General features: G+C 38.6%; 1 protein-coding gene across 2 annotated transcripts in view; it reads right to left on the bottom strand.

Moving 5' to 3' along the window:
- Window positions 1-17,322, bottom strand: part of gria4b (glutamate receptor, ionotropic, AMPA 4b) — a 146,262-nt gene that overhangs the window by 52,980 nt on the left and 75,960 nt on the right. For both annotated transcript variants that reach the window (XM_042498982.2, XM_088088939.1), the window contains exons 4-6: window positions 11,739-11,923; window positions 7,605-7,658; window positions 4,504-4,662 (exon numbers count right to left, since the gene is read on the bottom strand). In XM_042498982.2, coding sequence (XP_042354916.1) covers window positions 4,504-4,662; window positions 7,605-7,658; window positions 11,739-11,923 — 398 coding nt within the window. The remainder of the gene's footprint in view (window positions 1-4,503; window positions 4,663-7,604; window positions 7,659-11,738; window positions 11,924-17,322) is intronic.

Genomic DNA, 17,322 nt, shown 5'->3' with positions numbered 1-17,322 from the left:
TCATGTAGTTTCTTGCACTGTAGTCGATCAATAAATAATAGAAAATGTTAAAAATGTGTACGTTGCCATATGGCAACACCGTACCATTATGGATTGCTAGCCTGGCATGTTGATAACATTTTGTATATAGGCCTACTTTGCAATTGCATTGGTGTACATTGATCTTCTATAGTCTCTAAACTATAATAATGCACTTTGTGAGTCCTTTCCACATTGCATATGATGATATTTGACACATCTTTCTTCCATTTACAGAATGAATGCAAATTTTTTTTATGGTACATCGCGGAAAAAGGCTGAACTAGCCCTCCCACTAGATGATAGTCAAGATGACAAAGAATTCAGTGACGAGGAAAATGAGCTGCTGGAAACACAGAGTGAGAGTGATGAAGACAGTGAGACCGATGAAGATTATGAGCCAGAGAATGAGGACAGTGGGGACAGTGAGGACAGAGACAGTGAGGGCAATGGAGACAGTGAGGAGAGGGAGGACAGTGAGGATGAAAGTGAAGTGACAGGTATTACCAGTAAGAGAGTGTAAAATGGGTAACATCTTGACCCTAACCCTGTTCAGGCTACTGGGGATTGTTTATACTATAACATGAGTTTTAAAATAAATGTTACATACAATTTTAAACAAAACTCATGTTTTCATTACTTTCCATTATGGTACGGTGTTGCCATATGGCAACGAACCCTAAAAACTACTAAAAAAATAATATTTTTTGAAAATGTCTCTTAATTATGTTTACTTGGTCTATTTTAAGACAAAAAAACACCCAAAACATTTTTTTACCAACTGGGATCATAGTGCGTACCATAGAGGGTTAAGGAGAGAGACCTGGAGAGGGGGATACATTGCGTCGATGAAGGGGTGGATCTACCAGGATGGCAAATAGGGAATCACCAGAAGCCCCAAGATACAATATTATCACCATATTAAAGTCATGATGCAATATTATTGCGATTTTTAACCCTTTGAAATCTGGAGCGACATCACTTTTCTTGTGCTGCTTTCAGACCCCTGTTATAAGTATTTAAACCTTAGAGCTTGGAGCAAATTGATGTGAAATCTTCCAAAAACATGGGGGGAAAGAAATGAGCAACTTGGTAAGATATATTGCACGAATTGCAACAAAATTTACACATTTAGAACATTATTTTTTAAAAAGCTAGGGAAAATGTATAGGAAAAAAAAGGGGGAAAGCTAGGGAAAAACTATATATTAATGATCATAATTACACATTTAAAATTATGTTAGAAGATTATTATAATTTTTTTAAGCACTTTTCTCAGATCACTATCTATCTTTTTTATTTATTTATGTATCTACCAATTGTCAGGTAATCTTATATGCTTTACTAATTTCTTGGGGTACTTCCTCTTTCGTTGCTCATTGCCTTCTTCCCATGTTTTTGAAACAAATCATGCCAATTTGCTTAGGTTTCAAAGGGTTAAATATATTGGAATATACTGAGTATAGGGATAACATGTATGATACATTGCAATTTATTACACTCTTTTAAGTGTAAATTATGTCCCAAAAGGACACTTTTTTTGTTTTCTCTCAGAAGATAAAGGTTTCAGTCTGTTTATTTCACTTCAGTCATTTTTATTGCAGCAAATTGCATTAGTGGACTGAAAAGGCAATTAATTTAAATATTTTAGTAGGCTACCAAAAGTTAGATTTGTATTTGTAATGTTAATAATTGATAAAAACGTTGATCCTTGACATCCATGTATCAATATGATATTGCCACGGAAAAATATTGCGATGATATACTGTGCAGCCCCTGTCTCCCAGTCCTGGCTGCAAAAAAATAACAGCTTATTTTCCTGCTAAATGTGAGTGTAGATTTGCCAACACCCAATAGTAAGTCTCCATGCCACCCTCTTGCCACCACTTAATTATTACTCTAGATCCTTCCCCGTTTCCATGATCAGCCATATGACACAAGCTGGACTTAACCCATTAACACCTGGATTGACATCAGTTTTGTTGTGCTGTGTTTAGACGCCTTTGACACGCATTTAACCCTCTAAAACAGAGAAAAAAATATATATTATAGACGTTTTTATGTTGACGTCTTTCTTATGTCACTTCATTCTGTTTGTTTTTTAAATTTTACTTTTTTTTGCTTGTTGTCAGGAAATTTTCAAGCAACTTTTTACTGCTTTCTTGTAATTGTTTTGTCAATATCTTGTTGCTTGCATCTAAGTTGCTTGTTGCCTTCTTCCCATGTTTTTGAAAGAAATGGAGCCAATTTGTGTCAGTTAAAGCGTCATTAAACCCCCGAAGAACCTGCTCATTAGGGATGCATAAATGCGCTAAACGCTTAAATGCAAAGATCTTGATCAGATGTCAGTGTCAAAGCAACAGATAGAGATCACATGTTAATACCAGGTGGAAATGGTAAAGTATCAAAGCTCACTGTCATACAGCACAGGGATCTCTCATTAGTCCACCACCTGCAGATTCATGAAACTGCTAAACACCAGGTATTACATTAGTCTTTGCAAAGTGAGTAAACATGCCAGGAGAAGGCCCAAACTCACCGGTAGTGTTCATATATTAGAAGAAAAACAGGGCTGCCTGTGACTCAGGCTGTGGACAAACTTAATGGGGAGCAGAGTAATTTAGTCTGAGTGGATTTCCAGGAGAGAGAGCAATTTATCAGGAAACAGAGAGAAGATAAACACACACACATACACGCAGAAAGCACAACCACACACATAACGTCATGCGATATCGCCCTGTGGTGTAAACTTTTAATTTGAACCACCCCAATCCATCAGACACACATACTACACACTGCTTGACTCACACCGTTTCCACCCCACTGCATCTGTTTTTTTAAAATAGAAATCTTTGTTGGGCACAGATTTGCTGGAGGGGCTGAAGGAGGTTTGCTGACCACCATGGCGTGATGCCTTCTTGCCCCAGTGCCATTTGCAATCTATGTGGCTGAAAAGAAGTGGGTCAGTCTGTCACATCTCTGCAGATGATGGCGGTGGACGAAGTGGAGCAGATTGCTGCTGATGCCTGTTCCTCGTGTGTGCAAGCTCATTTTATAAGAGTTTATTTATTAGTTTTTGCATCACAACAGTTTTTTTTCCTGCATTTCTGTATCAGTGTGCTGCTGTCTGCACCTTACAAACACGCTGCTGTATATTTATACCCTTTTCATATTATCTGGCACTGTCCTTTCTCGTGCTATCTCTCTTTGCTGCATCCGCTATTTTTTCGCCGTAGCAACAACTCCAGTCCCCCCTAGAGGAATCATTACCGTGGCTTTGCATGTTTTCGCCCATTAACTACAAATAGTGTGTAATTTACATGACTGCCCACTGTTCTTCAAACACACGCCATCAGCTTTAGATACATTTCTAACCCCCCAGGTCACTGATGGTTTAAGCTCATTTCACTACAGTCTGAAAATCAAATTGAGATTTTTAAACAGACTTAAAGGTCCAGTGTGTAGAGTTTTAGGGGAAATATTGAAAGAAACGAATTCTGCTACAATAAGCGTGTTTTCTTTAGTGTATAAACAACAGAAAATTAGAATAGTTGTATTTTTGTTCCCGCCATGTTTCTACAGTCGTCCGGAAAAGACAAAACAAACACTGGCTCTAGGTAGGACAATTCACATTTTTGCTCCAGCCATGGTAAAACACTAATATTTTTTGTGAAACTGTTTAATTCCTTTTTTTTAAATCACTTTAAATCACCTGGCCTTTTGGTTTTTGAGAGAAAGAGACCGCTGCTGATATTTTCGGTTCCTTAACATCTGAATCAGCAATAAGGTGGAGCATATATTTAGAGTTCCCACACTTTTTCTTGTGCAGAATTTCTCGACTTTTCCATGACTTTTCCATGACTTTTCCATGACCATGCACAATGTATAACCAACAGAACTCGATGATATATTTCCCTCCTTTATTCTTGCACCACTCGCCCAAAGTTATTCAAACTTATCAGATTCAAACTTTACTCAAACATGATTCCAGTTAGATGAGGAGAGGCAAAACGAGGAGAGAAAATTAAGAAAGAAAGCGTCATTCATTGACCCATCGATGATAGAGCTATGTTACATCAACAGCTATGAAAAATAAATTTGCTCTGATGCCACATTACGAGGAAGGTTATTCATAGAAGACTGATGTAACAAATAACTTCCATGATTTCTCCATCATGGAATTTACTAATTCCATGACTTCTCCAGGACTGGAAAACAAGTGTGGAAATCTATGACTTTTCAAGGTTTTCCTTGTCTGTGCATATTAAGTTATCTGAGAAAAAAGGTGAGCACACAGTAGCAGATGCTGGGCTAACTGCCTGTCTTTTATTTCCATGCAAAAAGAAACTAAATCCACATTATCTTTAGGAAAATCTTTTTTCTAAATCTACCACCAAGGAGTTTTACAAAGGGTTCGTGCTCACAGCTGCAGCACCAAATGACAATAAGTCAAACATTGTGTTGCTGTGCTGATCTGATTCGATACCTTGGGCGGGGCGTCCGAGCCTGGGTACTCCCTCTGATCCAGCTTATTCCAGCGCTGCATCAGTTTGATGACCATGGGGTTGCTGAAGTCCACCAGCTGGAAGCCCGTCACGTTGGCTCCACCGTGCATGAAGCGTTCCAGGTTGATGTCCTTAAAACCCTTCAGGGGCAACAGAGAGAGGAGAGAACGAACTGAATCCAGTGATGGCAGACAGAAACAAGTAAATGACAGAAACAATAACATTTTGAAAAATCCTCCTTTGGCTCCACCATCAGCCCTTCGAAACCACAGCAGATTGGTTTTATTTCTTTCTTGGCAAGAAATGTCCCACAAATTGCAAGAAATTAGTAAAAGATTATTTTAAAAAATGACCTAAAATGTGTTTAAAATCGAGGGGAGGCTTATTAGACCATTATCCTGGGAAATTTCCAGAAAACTATATTTATAACTATTATAGTTTGATTTAAAATTAGGGTACAGAAAAAATAGGCTAATAAAATATATAAATTATAAACATCTATAATTTGTTATTTTCAGGGATTTTGAAGGAAATTTCCTTTTTTTGGTGCTTATTTCCAGGTAGTTTTTTTGTTTGTTTATTTTTACTTTTTGTTTTGGCTTATTTTTGGACCATGTGATCTTAAATTGCACATTGCCCTCTCCTCTTGTTTTTGAAAGAAATCAAGCCAATCTGCTCAGGTTTCAAAGATTTAAGCTGCAGCATATATGAGGTGAATAAGAGCGGGTGAAAAATGGGTCTACATGCACTTTAGCACTGATCCAGGACCATGATACCACACATCACGTTAGTTGTGGGCTGTCAGACGGAGCTGAGCATTACAGCAGTTTGGTGTCACACCTCAATAGTTTCCATGGTTTTGAATCCGAGTCCCTGATCGGACAGTTTTCAGTGCATTTTCAGTACCTCTCTATGCTCTCTTTCACAAATGCTCAGACAGAAATCAAGAAAAAGGCTTTTGGGTATTCTGCACCCTCATCCTGGAATTTGTTGCTGAATGACTTAAAACTCAAGGAGCTGGTGTCGTTAAATGCTCTTTAAATCTAAAATGAAAGACTTAGAAGCAGATTCTATAGGGTGTCGATGTTTTTAGCCTGCGTGGTTGTACAACTGACTCCCAGAAAATTCTCTTTTGACTCATAGATAGTTATGTTTTAATGCAAATTTTAGTGTTTATAAATTGTATTTTGTCTCCCTTAAAAAAAGAGATTCCTAATCTCAATGGGACCAACCTGGTTAAATAAAGGTTAAATAAATAAAATAATCCTGTATCCAAAGAATTTTTCTGAATAGTTTTTACAGGACAGGTGCACATTTATTCATGTTTACCAGAACACAAAACATACTCGTATGAACACTGGAATAATTCCTGGTTGCTGTAATTATTCCCGCTGCACATTCTGGCCCAAATGCACTGAGCTGATGCTTCAGCATCCTCATCCTTTAACACAAGACACACAGTTTCCCTGCTGAGCTGCAGTGAAGGGACAGTAAATCAAAAGGCGGGCATTTCTACTGTAACTTTAGAGACTAACTCCAGATGCAGAAGCCCAATTTTAGCTCTGGCTAATCTTAGCATGAAATTTTGCACAGAGTGAGGATTGTGGATTTTGTCCCCCATTTCTTCCACTGGAATCACATTAGCAAAAGGATCTCTAAAAAACCAAATACAGACAGACAGAAAAAAATACCAGAGCACTCCTTCACTGTACATATGGGCATATGAATATTGTTTTAAGATAGACTTGAATGTGAGGCTATCCTTTCAGGTTATTTCTGCTGGTATTTACGTGCTGGTTCTGCTGCTTTGCACAGTAGAACAGATGAAGGTGACAAAATAAATAAAAGAGGATAAATGGTTGTTATGCAAAGTCATTCCATTTTTTTCATGATATGGGCATTATTGTTATTTTTAATATATTATCATACATCATCACATAAATTTTGCTATAATTTATGTGCAATGCTCTGAGCGAAGCCCGACACAGATTCTCTGAAAGTCTGCAGACTGTTGGACTTCGAGGGAACGTGCCTGTTAAGTCGAATCCAAATATTTGGATTCAGCCTTTTAGACACTGACTCATCCTGTAATGCATTTAATGAATGTATCATAGACTGAAAAGCTCAGGTTTCCTCTGACTGCTTTAAAAATGTGGTGTGATAGCGAAGAATTAAAGCAGAATGCTTTTTAGAAGATTTTATGTGAGATTTTATTTGATGTGCTTTTATGTGCCATGAAAATAAAAATTGTTTTAAACCAACTTTTTTTATTTTGGGGTTCCAATCACTATCTGTGCACTGCCTTTAATTTCAGATGGCATTTTAAAATATTTCAATCTTCTTTTTCTGGTCACAAATTGATATATTTTTATTTCATGTATTTTTTGTGGTATAGTTTATATTTGTACTAGAACTCATTCCAGTGAAGCTTAATTATTAGAATATACTGCTGTAATTACTGTATGTGTATTTAAAGTTTATTTTTTAGCCTTTAGCTATGTGAGTGCAGAGAAACAAAAGCATTCAGAGGCCACAAGACAAACGCCGTCACTGTTCTTCTATCTGTTTAGAGACTGATCATTGTTTTTGTTTCTTTCTTTTAGTTAGTTTCTTGTTTGTTGGCTCATTGTTTGTTTTGTCATATACAGTAATACTGTGTCTTGTGATTTTCTGTTTTCCATTTATTTTTTGTAAATGTTTGTTTGGCACATTTTGAAAAGCAAAAAAAATGAAAAATTCTATAAATTCAGTGGTATTTTCATTATAATATTAAGTATTCAATAGTTGTTAAATTACACAAATTGGGTGTTTCTTCTTTCTACTTGGTCGGTCAGCCACTTTGGTCAGTTATCAGTGAATCCTGCTAATAATAGTTGTCTTTTATCTGCAATATCAACTGCTCTTACAGCCCGACCTTTAAAGACAAAGTCTGCACATCAACACCACAACACTGGACTGACAAAAGGACTGAAAGTGCAGGAAGGTGATGGAGAGCAGATGTAAGAAAACAAGAGAGAGATGAGATAAAGAAGACATGATGAGACAGAAGTCAAAGAAACCATCAGAAGTAATTTTCCCTCACCAGGTTGGCCATGATGTAATGGTATCCTTTGACATGTTTCCCGACACTGACGATCTGCGAGGAGGCGGAGCAGACCTCAGCGTTAATCTGACTGGATTACAGTATAGCATACGTTAATTACATGAAATGATGCGTGTGACAGATGAGTGTGCGTGTCTTGACACAGTGGGACCGTCGAGGTTTAATCCATTGAAGATCGGACGTCTACACAAATGAACAGGCGGTCATGTCCGTATCTTACAGCGGAAGTAAACACTTCACACTTTCAGAGACATGACAATGCTTCTCCACACTCACAGACAACACAAACACACGAGTGCAACCGCAGAGCTGCGTCTCAGTGATAAGAACTGATTTTGAAAGCTGACATCTGCTGGGAAATCCCACTGGACATCCAGTTAATAAGGGCGTGAATTAAAGGGGAAAAAATGCTTAGGATCACTCAGAAAAGCTTGGATTGATATCTATTCCCCAACAGCTTTGCCTGCTGTCAAGACCTGAGCAGCAGGTAATGAAACGCCGCTGTCAGCGAACGCTCACAGCTGTAATCTGCAAGATTAAAATATAAAAATACATCCTTTATATCGATCAGAATCACAACATGTACACTGCAGGAGAGATTAGCATCCAATCCACACAACCAAAAGGTTCGAAATAAGTCAATGTGCTCTTTTAAAAGGGCCTTCTTACTCAGTGATTTCACTGGGACTTATTTAGTCAACTGAAATAAGTTCCGATCCAAGGCTCAGGGGCCCAAAATGAGCAAAAAGTCACTCAAGATAACACTTACTGACCGGGAAGACTCAAAATGGCCACAAAAAATCTGCAAATTAACTGCAAGGAAACACAAAATAACTTTAAAAAATGGGTAAAACAGCCACAAAGAGACATAAAACAACTACAAGGAGACACAAAATGACGACATAGCAAATAAAATGACAAAAAAGACACATAAAATGCAAATAACTGCAAAGAGACAAAATAAGCACAAAAATGGGCAAAACACCCACAAAGAGATAACCACATGAAACCACCCCAAAGTCCATCTGTCTTGCTCCAGCTTGTTCTCATTCTGAAATTGTCAAATAGTACCGCTTTTGCAGTCGTTTTCGGCTAAAGATCCCAACGTCAAAAGCCACTGTTGGGGTCTGCACGATACGCTGCTGGACGTTGTCAGCTAAAAACAAGGCTGGAGAGAACCGTTCACAGTGTTATTTTATGATGGCAGTTGCCACCTGTGGCAGCAGCATGATGCATGGACAGACGGCATCACACGAGAACATGGCCAAATGAAATATTTTGTGTCTGAAAAATTCAACATCACTTTCCATTAATCATGACCCAGTTACTCAAGATAATCCACAAACCTTGTTATGAGTTGTTTTTGATATAGGTGCCATATTTTTCCAATAAAAACACAACAGCATTACTCCTCTGAAGGAAACGTGAATCTATTGGTGGTACATTTCAGCTGAAGAGGACGTATTATTGTTTAAAACACACACTTTCCTCTGTGTGGTGATATGGTTGGTGGTTGAGTGGCTGTGGCTGGTTGTGATGACATTCAATGCAGACTTGTTTCATGTTAGAAATGTTACAGATGCAACCCGGTGACTTTAAAGTCAACCTGACATGACACCAAAATGTTACTGATACATTTACATACAAAAGGTGCATGTCTGAAAGGGGCTTTGCAGCACCCTTTAGTTACCTTTAACACCTCTTGGACTTTAACTTTAAGATGAAGCAGCTATAGTACAGTTTGTACAACTTGCAAATTAGCTGCCAGCAAATTAAATTCCCATCTGTAAATTAAACAGGTTTGAATTCACAGATTTCATGCTCTGACATTGAAAGTAACATCTGGCTGCTTCTAAGCCTTGATATGTACTGACCGTGCTGTTAATAAGCAACTAATGAGGCCCAATTACGTATTCAAATCCTTGTTCAGGATCAGGAAAATTTGGCAGGGATGCAAATACGAACAGGATGACAGCTGAAATGAATGCGGGTTCAAAGAGATGTTTATGTCTACGACTATAACTCCACTCCGACCACGCTGCACAGAACAATGTATTAATTCACAAGCTCTAAATACAATCCATCACATCTACTTGTGAGACGTTCTACACACGGCCATCGAGCAGGAAGTCTGCTGCCGCGCGGGGCAACAAAACTCCTGGACTTACACACGTCTGCAAAGTAAACTGTAAGAACTATGACAGATGTCAGAGTGGAGATTTGCTGAATAATTGAACAATTACAGAGACACCAGTTGCCCTGGAGAGAGATGGAGGGATGAGCGGGTGAAGAGGAAGAGGAGGAGGAGGAAGGCACACATCATATTCTGAGTGTGCTTATGCCAACTAACACCACCGGAGATCCGAACAGACTGTTTTCAAGCTCAAACTTTCTAATTAGCACAAACATATTAAAAAAATAGAGTGAAACAAACAGTGAGTACGCATGTGAAGTATGAACTTCTGTTCTTTGTAGATATTTAGCTTCTGGGATCCTGTCGTTGCATGTCGGGGATGGGAAATAAAGTGATTTTGATGATCTTATGGTTCTAAAACAAAGTTGTAGATTTTAAGGTACACACAAAAAGTCTCATTACATTCATCTTTCTTATTCTCATCCAAAACGAACAAATATTCTCTTAATCACTAAATATCACACAGTTGCCTCTGCATCATTCTAGTTTCCTGGAAACCATTGGAAAACATCATTAGAGGATAATTCTGATTTATTATAACTTGAGTCTTATTTCATCATCTCTGTCAGTTAAGATCTGGGAAATTAAGCAAAATTGCCATCATTCGATGGAGGCCATTATTGCAAACTACCTTACTTAGAGGTAAAATGAATGTCAGTAATAATTTGAACCTTTGACTCATCCACTACAGAGTTGACTGATTCGTCTGGCATCATGGCATGAAACAGCGGTCTCTTGGTTAAAATTATAAGTAAAAAAATAACCATCAGCACCACGGCTGGGACTAATGTCATGGTCAAATCGTGTATAGCAGGACGCCAGAACCAGTGAGGAGTAATTGCAGCAATGGCGAGCGCTCAAAGGCTGTCATAAATTCACATCTTCTTGGCCAACATCGCAGTTTGTTGTACTTTGCTCTGCTGCAATTTTAAAACCTCCTGCCAAAGCCAGCATATTGGCATCATGTCGACTTCAAATAGCATTGGATTTAGGCAAATATGTCGCTCTCTAGTGAAAGGTTAGGGAAAACTGAATCCCCTTCCCCGAAAAGTATGTACGGAACCTGGGAGGTGACATCATTAAGGTTTTAATTTTTAAAAACATGTTTCTATTTCACGCACCCTTTTTATAAATTTCACGTGCATTTTAGTAACTTGCACTTGCAAATTACTAAATCGCTCACACGTTTTAAATGATGATGATGTAATCTCCTGGGATGCATAGATATCGGTTAGAGTAGACGCAACGTCAGATTGAAGATCAAAGAGTCAGACGAGTTGAAAATAATAATAAGCACGTTTGGTCAAAGTTGAAGGAAGATGTTTGACTCTTGACTGAATTTGCATCTATGTATTAAGAGATATGCCTTAAGAGGCCAGCCTTGTTGCCTGTTTGTCCCAGAATCCATCTGTGGTACAACATCCCAGTCCCCTGTGGCCCAAAAAGTATTTTCCCCAGAGGCATCAATTTTAAAAGAGATATCTGTGAAACATGCCAGGACTCCTCAAACAGCCAACAAGGTCACCATAATTTTCCCATCCATATAAATTTGGCCAATTTGATTGGTTTGCTTGACTTGTTGTCTAAAGGTGTGCGCTGCGATTCGCTCTGATCACTCTATGTATCATCCTGCTGCCTTTCTGGTGGACAATGTGAATAAAAGTCTGTTCAAACCACAGCTGTCACACAACAAATCGTGCATTTACAGCCACTTTTAAAGCTTCACAAGTTAAACCAAACAACAGTAAATAAATAGAGCCTAATATACTTCAGTGGCTGGTGTGGATTTCAGCATCTGCGGTGGTTGATTCAACAATCTTCTGGATCAGGAATAAATAAAAAGACCAAGATGCCTCTTTTGAACAAGAAACTGAAGAAACTGAAATAGCAACTAAATGCTGATGTCATGGTGCCATCACCTGTTCCAGCATGTTCTGCAGTCTCTCAGCCTCGAGGTCGATGACAAACTTCTTCTCCTGTCTCCGGTCCAGATCATCCAGCAGCCGTCGGTAACTGGCATCGTTGAAGTTTTCCACGCAGATGGCGCTGACCTGCCAGTTGTTCTGTCCCGCCTTCTCCATGATGGCCTGCAGGATGGCGTATCCTGGTACAGCGAGACAAACACAACAAGACACATCAGACTATGTATTTATACAGTTTTTAACTCAAAACACTGTCGGCATTATACAAACCAATTTTCTCTTATTTTTGCTCGTATCCACAGTTTGTTTTTATTTTGTTTAAACCCATCAATTTTTGAAATTCACCAAGGTTTTCTTATTTTTGCTTTTATTTTACAATTGGTTGAGAGTAATCTCATAAAGATAAGAGAAAGACATCTCATTTTCACAGACAAATGTAGATGTTTAGAGTAATTAAAGTGACTGGATTATTAAATTTGTGGGCTGAAGAAATATACTATATTTGGTGCTTGATCTCAATTACTGTCATATCAGTTATTGTGTCCATCTGCTGACCACAGCTACAATATAACTAAGTACTCCAGATGGAAATATCATACTCCTTTTCTGCACTACAATTATTATATAACTACTTTACATATTAAGATTTTAATAGCGCTGAAATAATTGGTCCATTAATTTGAAAATTAATTGGCAACTATTTTTCCTGTAAGTCATTTTTCATGCAAAAACATTTCATGGTTCCTGCTTTTCATATGTACTGTATGTATGAGCACTTGCTGCTTTTCTATCATTTTAATTCTTTTGATGAAGCTCTATGTAACGTATTTTTAATTTTAATACTTCAATACATTTCCTTGAAATCACATTTATTTTGTGTAAGTTTATTTAACTGTACGTCAATTTCGCCACTGCAGGAGTTCTTTTTAAAATCTTTTTTGGCGTCATGTCTTCAGAGTCTTTGCACACGGCACAAAACCTGCCATTATATAGTGTTAAGGGGGCGTTATCTATGCTAACAGGTGAATTATGATTAAATTGGATTCATCATTGAGCAAACCTGGTCAGAGCAGATTTGGATGGTTAAGAACATTTGTTGCATTTGGAGTTGACTTCTCTCACATTTTTAAATAAACAAATGTTTGATCAGCAAAATATAATGGAGTAATATATACACATGCATACCTGCTTACACAAACACATACATTTTGCATGTTTTAACCAATAAAACATTAGATCTTTAAATATTTTGGAACCACATACGCAGTGATTGTCCGTGTGTATTTTTTTGCAGATCTGGATCCATTTTCTGCTGTTAAAATAACATGAAGTGCTCCCTGTATGCTTTTTTTTAGTTGTCAGTGTAACATCTCCTCAATATGTTTACTGAAGAAACTGAGGCTAAAAAACTCCCTGACGGAAATATGCTCATGTGAAGTGATGAAACACAATAATTGCTGGTTTGCCTCACAAACTGGCTTTAGTTGACACAACATCTTTGGCAAGACAAGCTCTCTTCCAATCTAAAAGAAACCACGCTGAAGCAAACTCCCCTAAAGCTTTGATCTCTTTCCAGCCAGATCCTGGCTTTTGGTCCAGTCGCTGAAACAGGCTCGTCTCCATGAGTCGGATGCAACATTAGACTGTCGGGGGTGGGGTGGGTACCCTTGCTGTCAGGTTTGTGTATAAAGAAGATGAGTGTCAGAGAGGAAACTAGGGAGCTGTGAGGGCGGCTGTTCTCCAGCAGGAACAGATGTCCCCCTTAAACGGCCCCTCCTGGTGGCCATCACAATCTGGCAACCCGTCTCCCTTTGCTCCCAATTAGTGGATTAACCTGTGCTCTGGCAACCCGGCTCCCTCTCCACCTCCTCTATCCCCTCCTCAGCCCCTTGCTCCAACGTTAGAGCGATCTTAGCGCCAGGAGGGACTGCTGGTTGAAATGACACACATGCTCCCGTGTGCATGTATCATCTCAGAGTGTCCTCAGTTACTCCTGAAGGAAGAGCTGGTTTGTGACATTTTGGTAACAAGGGACCCTGGATGGGACACAGCCATTGTTCTTTTTCTCAGTTTTGACAAAAGACAAATGGGACTGCATGTTGCAAAAGCCAGAAAAGATCAGTAAATTAAAATGTGCTGTCGTGAGATCTTTACTGTACAAGAGTTTTGGGACGGGCACATTTTCATCTTTTTTATTTTCACGCCATGAACAGTTGAAATTAGAAAGATGGCAGCATATGAGGGAGGAGAGAAAGGAATGACATGCAACAAAAGTCCCCTGCCGGACCCAAATAATTGCAGACATTGCGGTTCAAAATCTCCAACAGGGCACCCCCCTTTTCTCTTTTTGAAGCCTAGTGTTTGATTATGTTTGAGGCATATCAAAATTGAGCTTTTGTGCTTCTACACCTCATAATAATACATTTGTGGAAAGAATACATAACAAAGACAAAGTCAGTTGAAGGTGGAAGTAGACTAGATGCCATTACCGCATGGCATCTGACTTGCAAACATGCACAACATTGTTATGTATGCATGGGGGTTACATTTTGACTAGTTGTGCAAAGGAAAAATATGACTGAGAGGTCATGTATATCCTGATAAGGCCCAGATGCACCAAACCGACATCAAAGAAATAGTGGTGAAGAAGGCCGACTGTTAAGAGGAAATAACTCTCCATAGCAGTATGCAGCTGTAGCCTGTATTCATCATTAAAAAAGGAAACTGTAAGACGGATTCAAGTAGCTATTTAGCCAGTTAGCACATTAACAACAAAACCTGAATTGCCAATTGTTTTAACTGAAAAGCCCAATGGCTCAAAATTAATCTAACCTAAGTTTGTTTCAATGTCACTCCCTCTAAATTTAAGCCATTTATTTCTTATTCTCACTTCCGTTTCTGTTCTCTTGCACTGAGCTAAACTGCCAATGAGAGTGATTTGCCTCACCGACGAGCTCAGCCATCAGATATGCCGATTTAACATGCTCAATCAACCAAAAAAAAAAAAAAAGCCTACAAGAGCCGATAAGTGCCAACTTGCAGGACACACAAGAAGGAGGGAAGGAAAGGTGCATGTGCTGGCTAGATTTGCCATTTGGTTGCCTTTTTTCCCCAAAACTGTAGATAAGCAAATGTACAGAATAAGATAACCATCAATTTTCATACCACGGTACACCTTAAAACCGGTATAATGCTGCAACCGAAGGTCTGATATAGACCAATGGCCGACCTGCTTGGTGCTCCAGGGCTCTAACGTGTAATAGACACCAAAAAAATAAAAAATGTTGAACTAAAATAAAGTATATGACCTAATGAGCTTCAAGTTTGTGTTTTTTCACCAACAAAAAAACAAAAACACAATAACAGTTCTGTGCTGTTTTCACCCGCTAATACACTTTTTATGTGGATAAAAAGAAAGGCAAAATCGACCAACTTTTTATTAAATGATCTGTTAATGACGCAAGATGAAAAGGCAGAGTGTCACCATCTTTATGAAATTCATCCCGTGGGGAGCATGGATTCCTGCACTAACTTTTATGGCAATCCATCTGATAGTTATTGAGATATTTCAGTGCGGACGGACACTGACATCCCGAGAGCCAGCCATAAACAGACAAGCTTTTAATGAACTCATTTTTTACCCATTTCATCCCTTTCGTGTCTTCTGGCTCTCTTGGGGACGCACATAGCTGTTGTTGCTGTCTGTTAATTGATCTGTCCATGTTCACACTGTATATCTGTTTTTTTCTCCAAGGAGCAAAACTCAAAACAGAAAAACAACTAAAGCCTGATTTTAACACATTCAAAGTCTCCAGTTCTCCTGGTGTGAACTCACTTTATTTCTTTACCTTAACATTTACCTCGTGGCGTTTGTGTGTACCTGCCCAAGGACTGCAGAAGGATAGACGCTGGTGGCTAAATCTGATACAACACGTCTCTTCTTATTGCTTGGAATACATGGTCCCTGACAAATAAACATAATAAAAAGGAGGGGCTGTGTGCAGGGTTGGGATGCCACAGGCTGGGATAAAAACGACTCCCTGTGGGCGCTGCAGCTACTTTGCTGCTATTGACTGTATCGACTGGAGCTTTTTCAGCTACAAATGAGCAGCTGTTTTGGCTCACTGTTAGTGTGTCGTGGTGTGAAACCTTAGTTCATGTGTTAATACTCCAATACTTTTGGTTTGCCATAGACTCATTTTAATAGTGGGCAGAGGTATGACAGTATGATGTAATGTATAGTTACACTGTAAATAAAACAAAGCTGTGGAAATGCCTCATTATGCTTTGAATTATCTAATTTTCATCACAATATGATACCACAGCGCAGAGTAACGGCTTATTATGAAGAGACTCGATGGTGTTGTGAATTAAATTTGTATGTGTATTACAAACATGTTCAGTATCTTGTGGTATAACTGACTTTTTAATCTTTCCGGCTGATCCATTTTAACAGGAGTACCCTGTAAAATGTGTCTTAGAAAAATGCAAATGATAGCACAGAAAGGCTGAGTCTCAAGCAGCATGTCCCCAACAAAAAGTCAGCATCCTCACCATAATCCATGTGGGAGACGTGAAATAAAGGAACTGCACTGTCTGTGCATTGCAGCCTAATGTTTGAAGCACATTAATAACTGCAACTAGAGCTGCAGAGATTAGTCAGTTAACCAGTATTTTCTTATACTTATTTCAACTTAATCCAGTTTTTAATGGGAAAAATAACCTGAAATAAAAAACAACTGAAATGTTCAGTTTAATTCAAGGTGGAGACTTTTACCAAAATAAAAAAATCTTACAACAAGAAAAAAAAGTGATTTGTTCTTATATAACCTTTGGGTGGTTTGAAAGCAGATTTAATGTTTGCATTTTTAAATAGTGCTAGCTCTAGTTTTTTTTTCTTGTCTGTGTGTGGTTTGCTCTATTCACTGTCATGGATATGCTGCAGACACACCAACAGTTCGCAGGGCTGTGGTAGAGACACACGCCTGAAAGAAAAGCTCACATTTATGGTTGGAAGATGAAAAACACCCAGTTGTAAGTGTTATGACAGACTTACGTATCAACAGGTTTTGGATATGTGCAAATTTCACAACGCTGACCTTTTCAAGTAAGTAGCTGAAGAAATGAAAGCGGGAGGCTGTGTTTGCATGGTTGAACAAGTCTGCCACTACTGAAAAACTGAAAAAAATCCTATTTTGACAAACAGAGGCAAAATGGCACAAGTGGGTTCACAGATCCACTTTTCTTATTTTGAAGTGATGTTGGGGCACGTACTTTATATGCATGTAAATGTAGTCAGTGTGTGTATATGCACATAGTTGTATGCTGGGACAAGGATACAACTGGTGTACCAGCTACAGGCGCCAGCAGGTGATTGGCTCATCTGGGATGATGGCCACCGCATAAAGAGCCAATATGGTGTTGTTTCTGGTTTGTTTAGTTGGCTTGTGTCAACGAGTATTACATGAGGACCTCCAGTAATTTGTAATAATTGTCTGTGATTTTAATCCCATGCAAATCAGCAATGTCTGTAGTTTGTAAAGTAAAAATTTCAGGGCATATTTCCTACCACATGTCGGCA

The sequence above is a fragment of the Plectropomus leopardus genome, chromosome 15 (genome assembly GCF_026936395.1).
Source record: "Plectropomus leopardus strain MGB_pleo_1.0 chromosome 15, ASM2693639v1, whole genome shotgun sequence".
Lineage (NCBI taxonomy): Eukaryota > Metazoa > Chordata > Actinopteri > Perciformes > Serranidae > Plectropomus > Plectropomus leopardus.
This window is presented reverse-complemented; position numbering and strand designations above follow the sequence as displayed.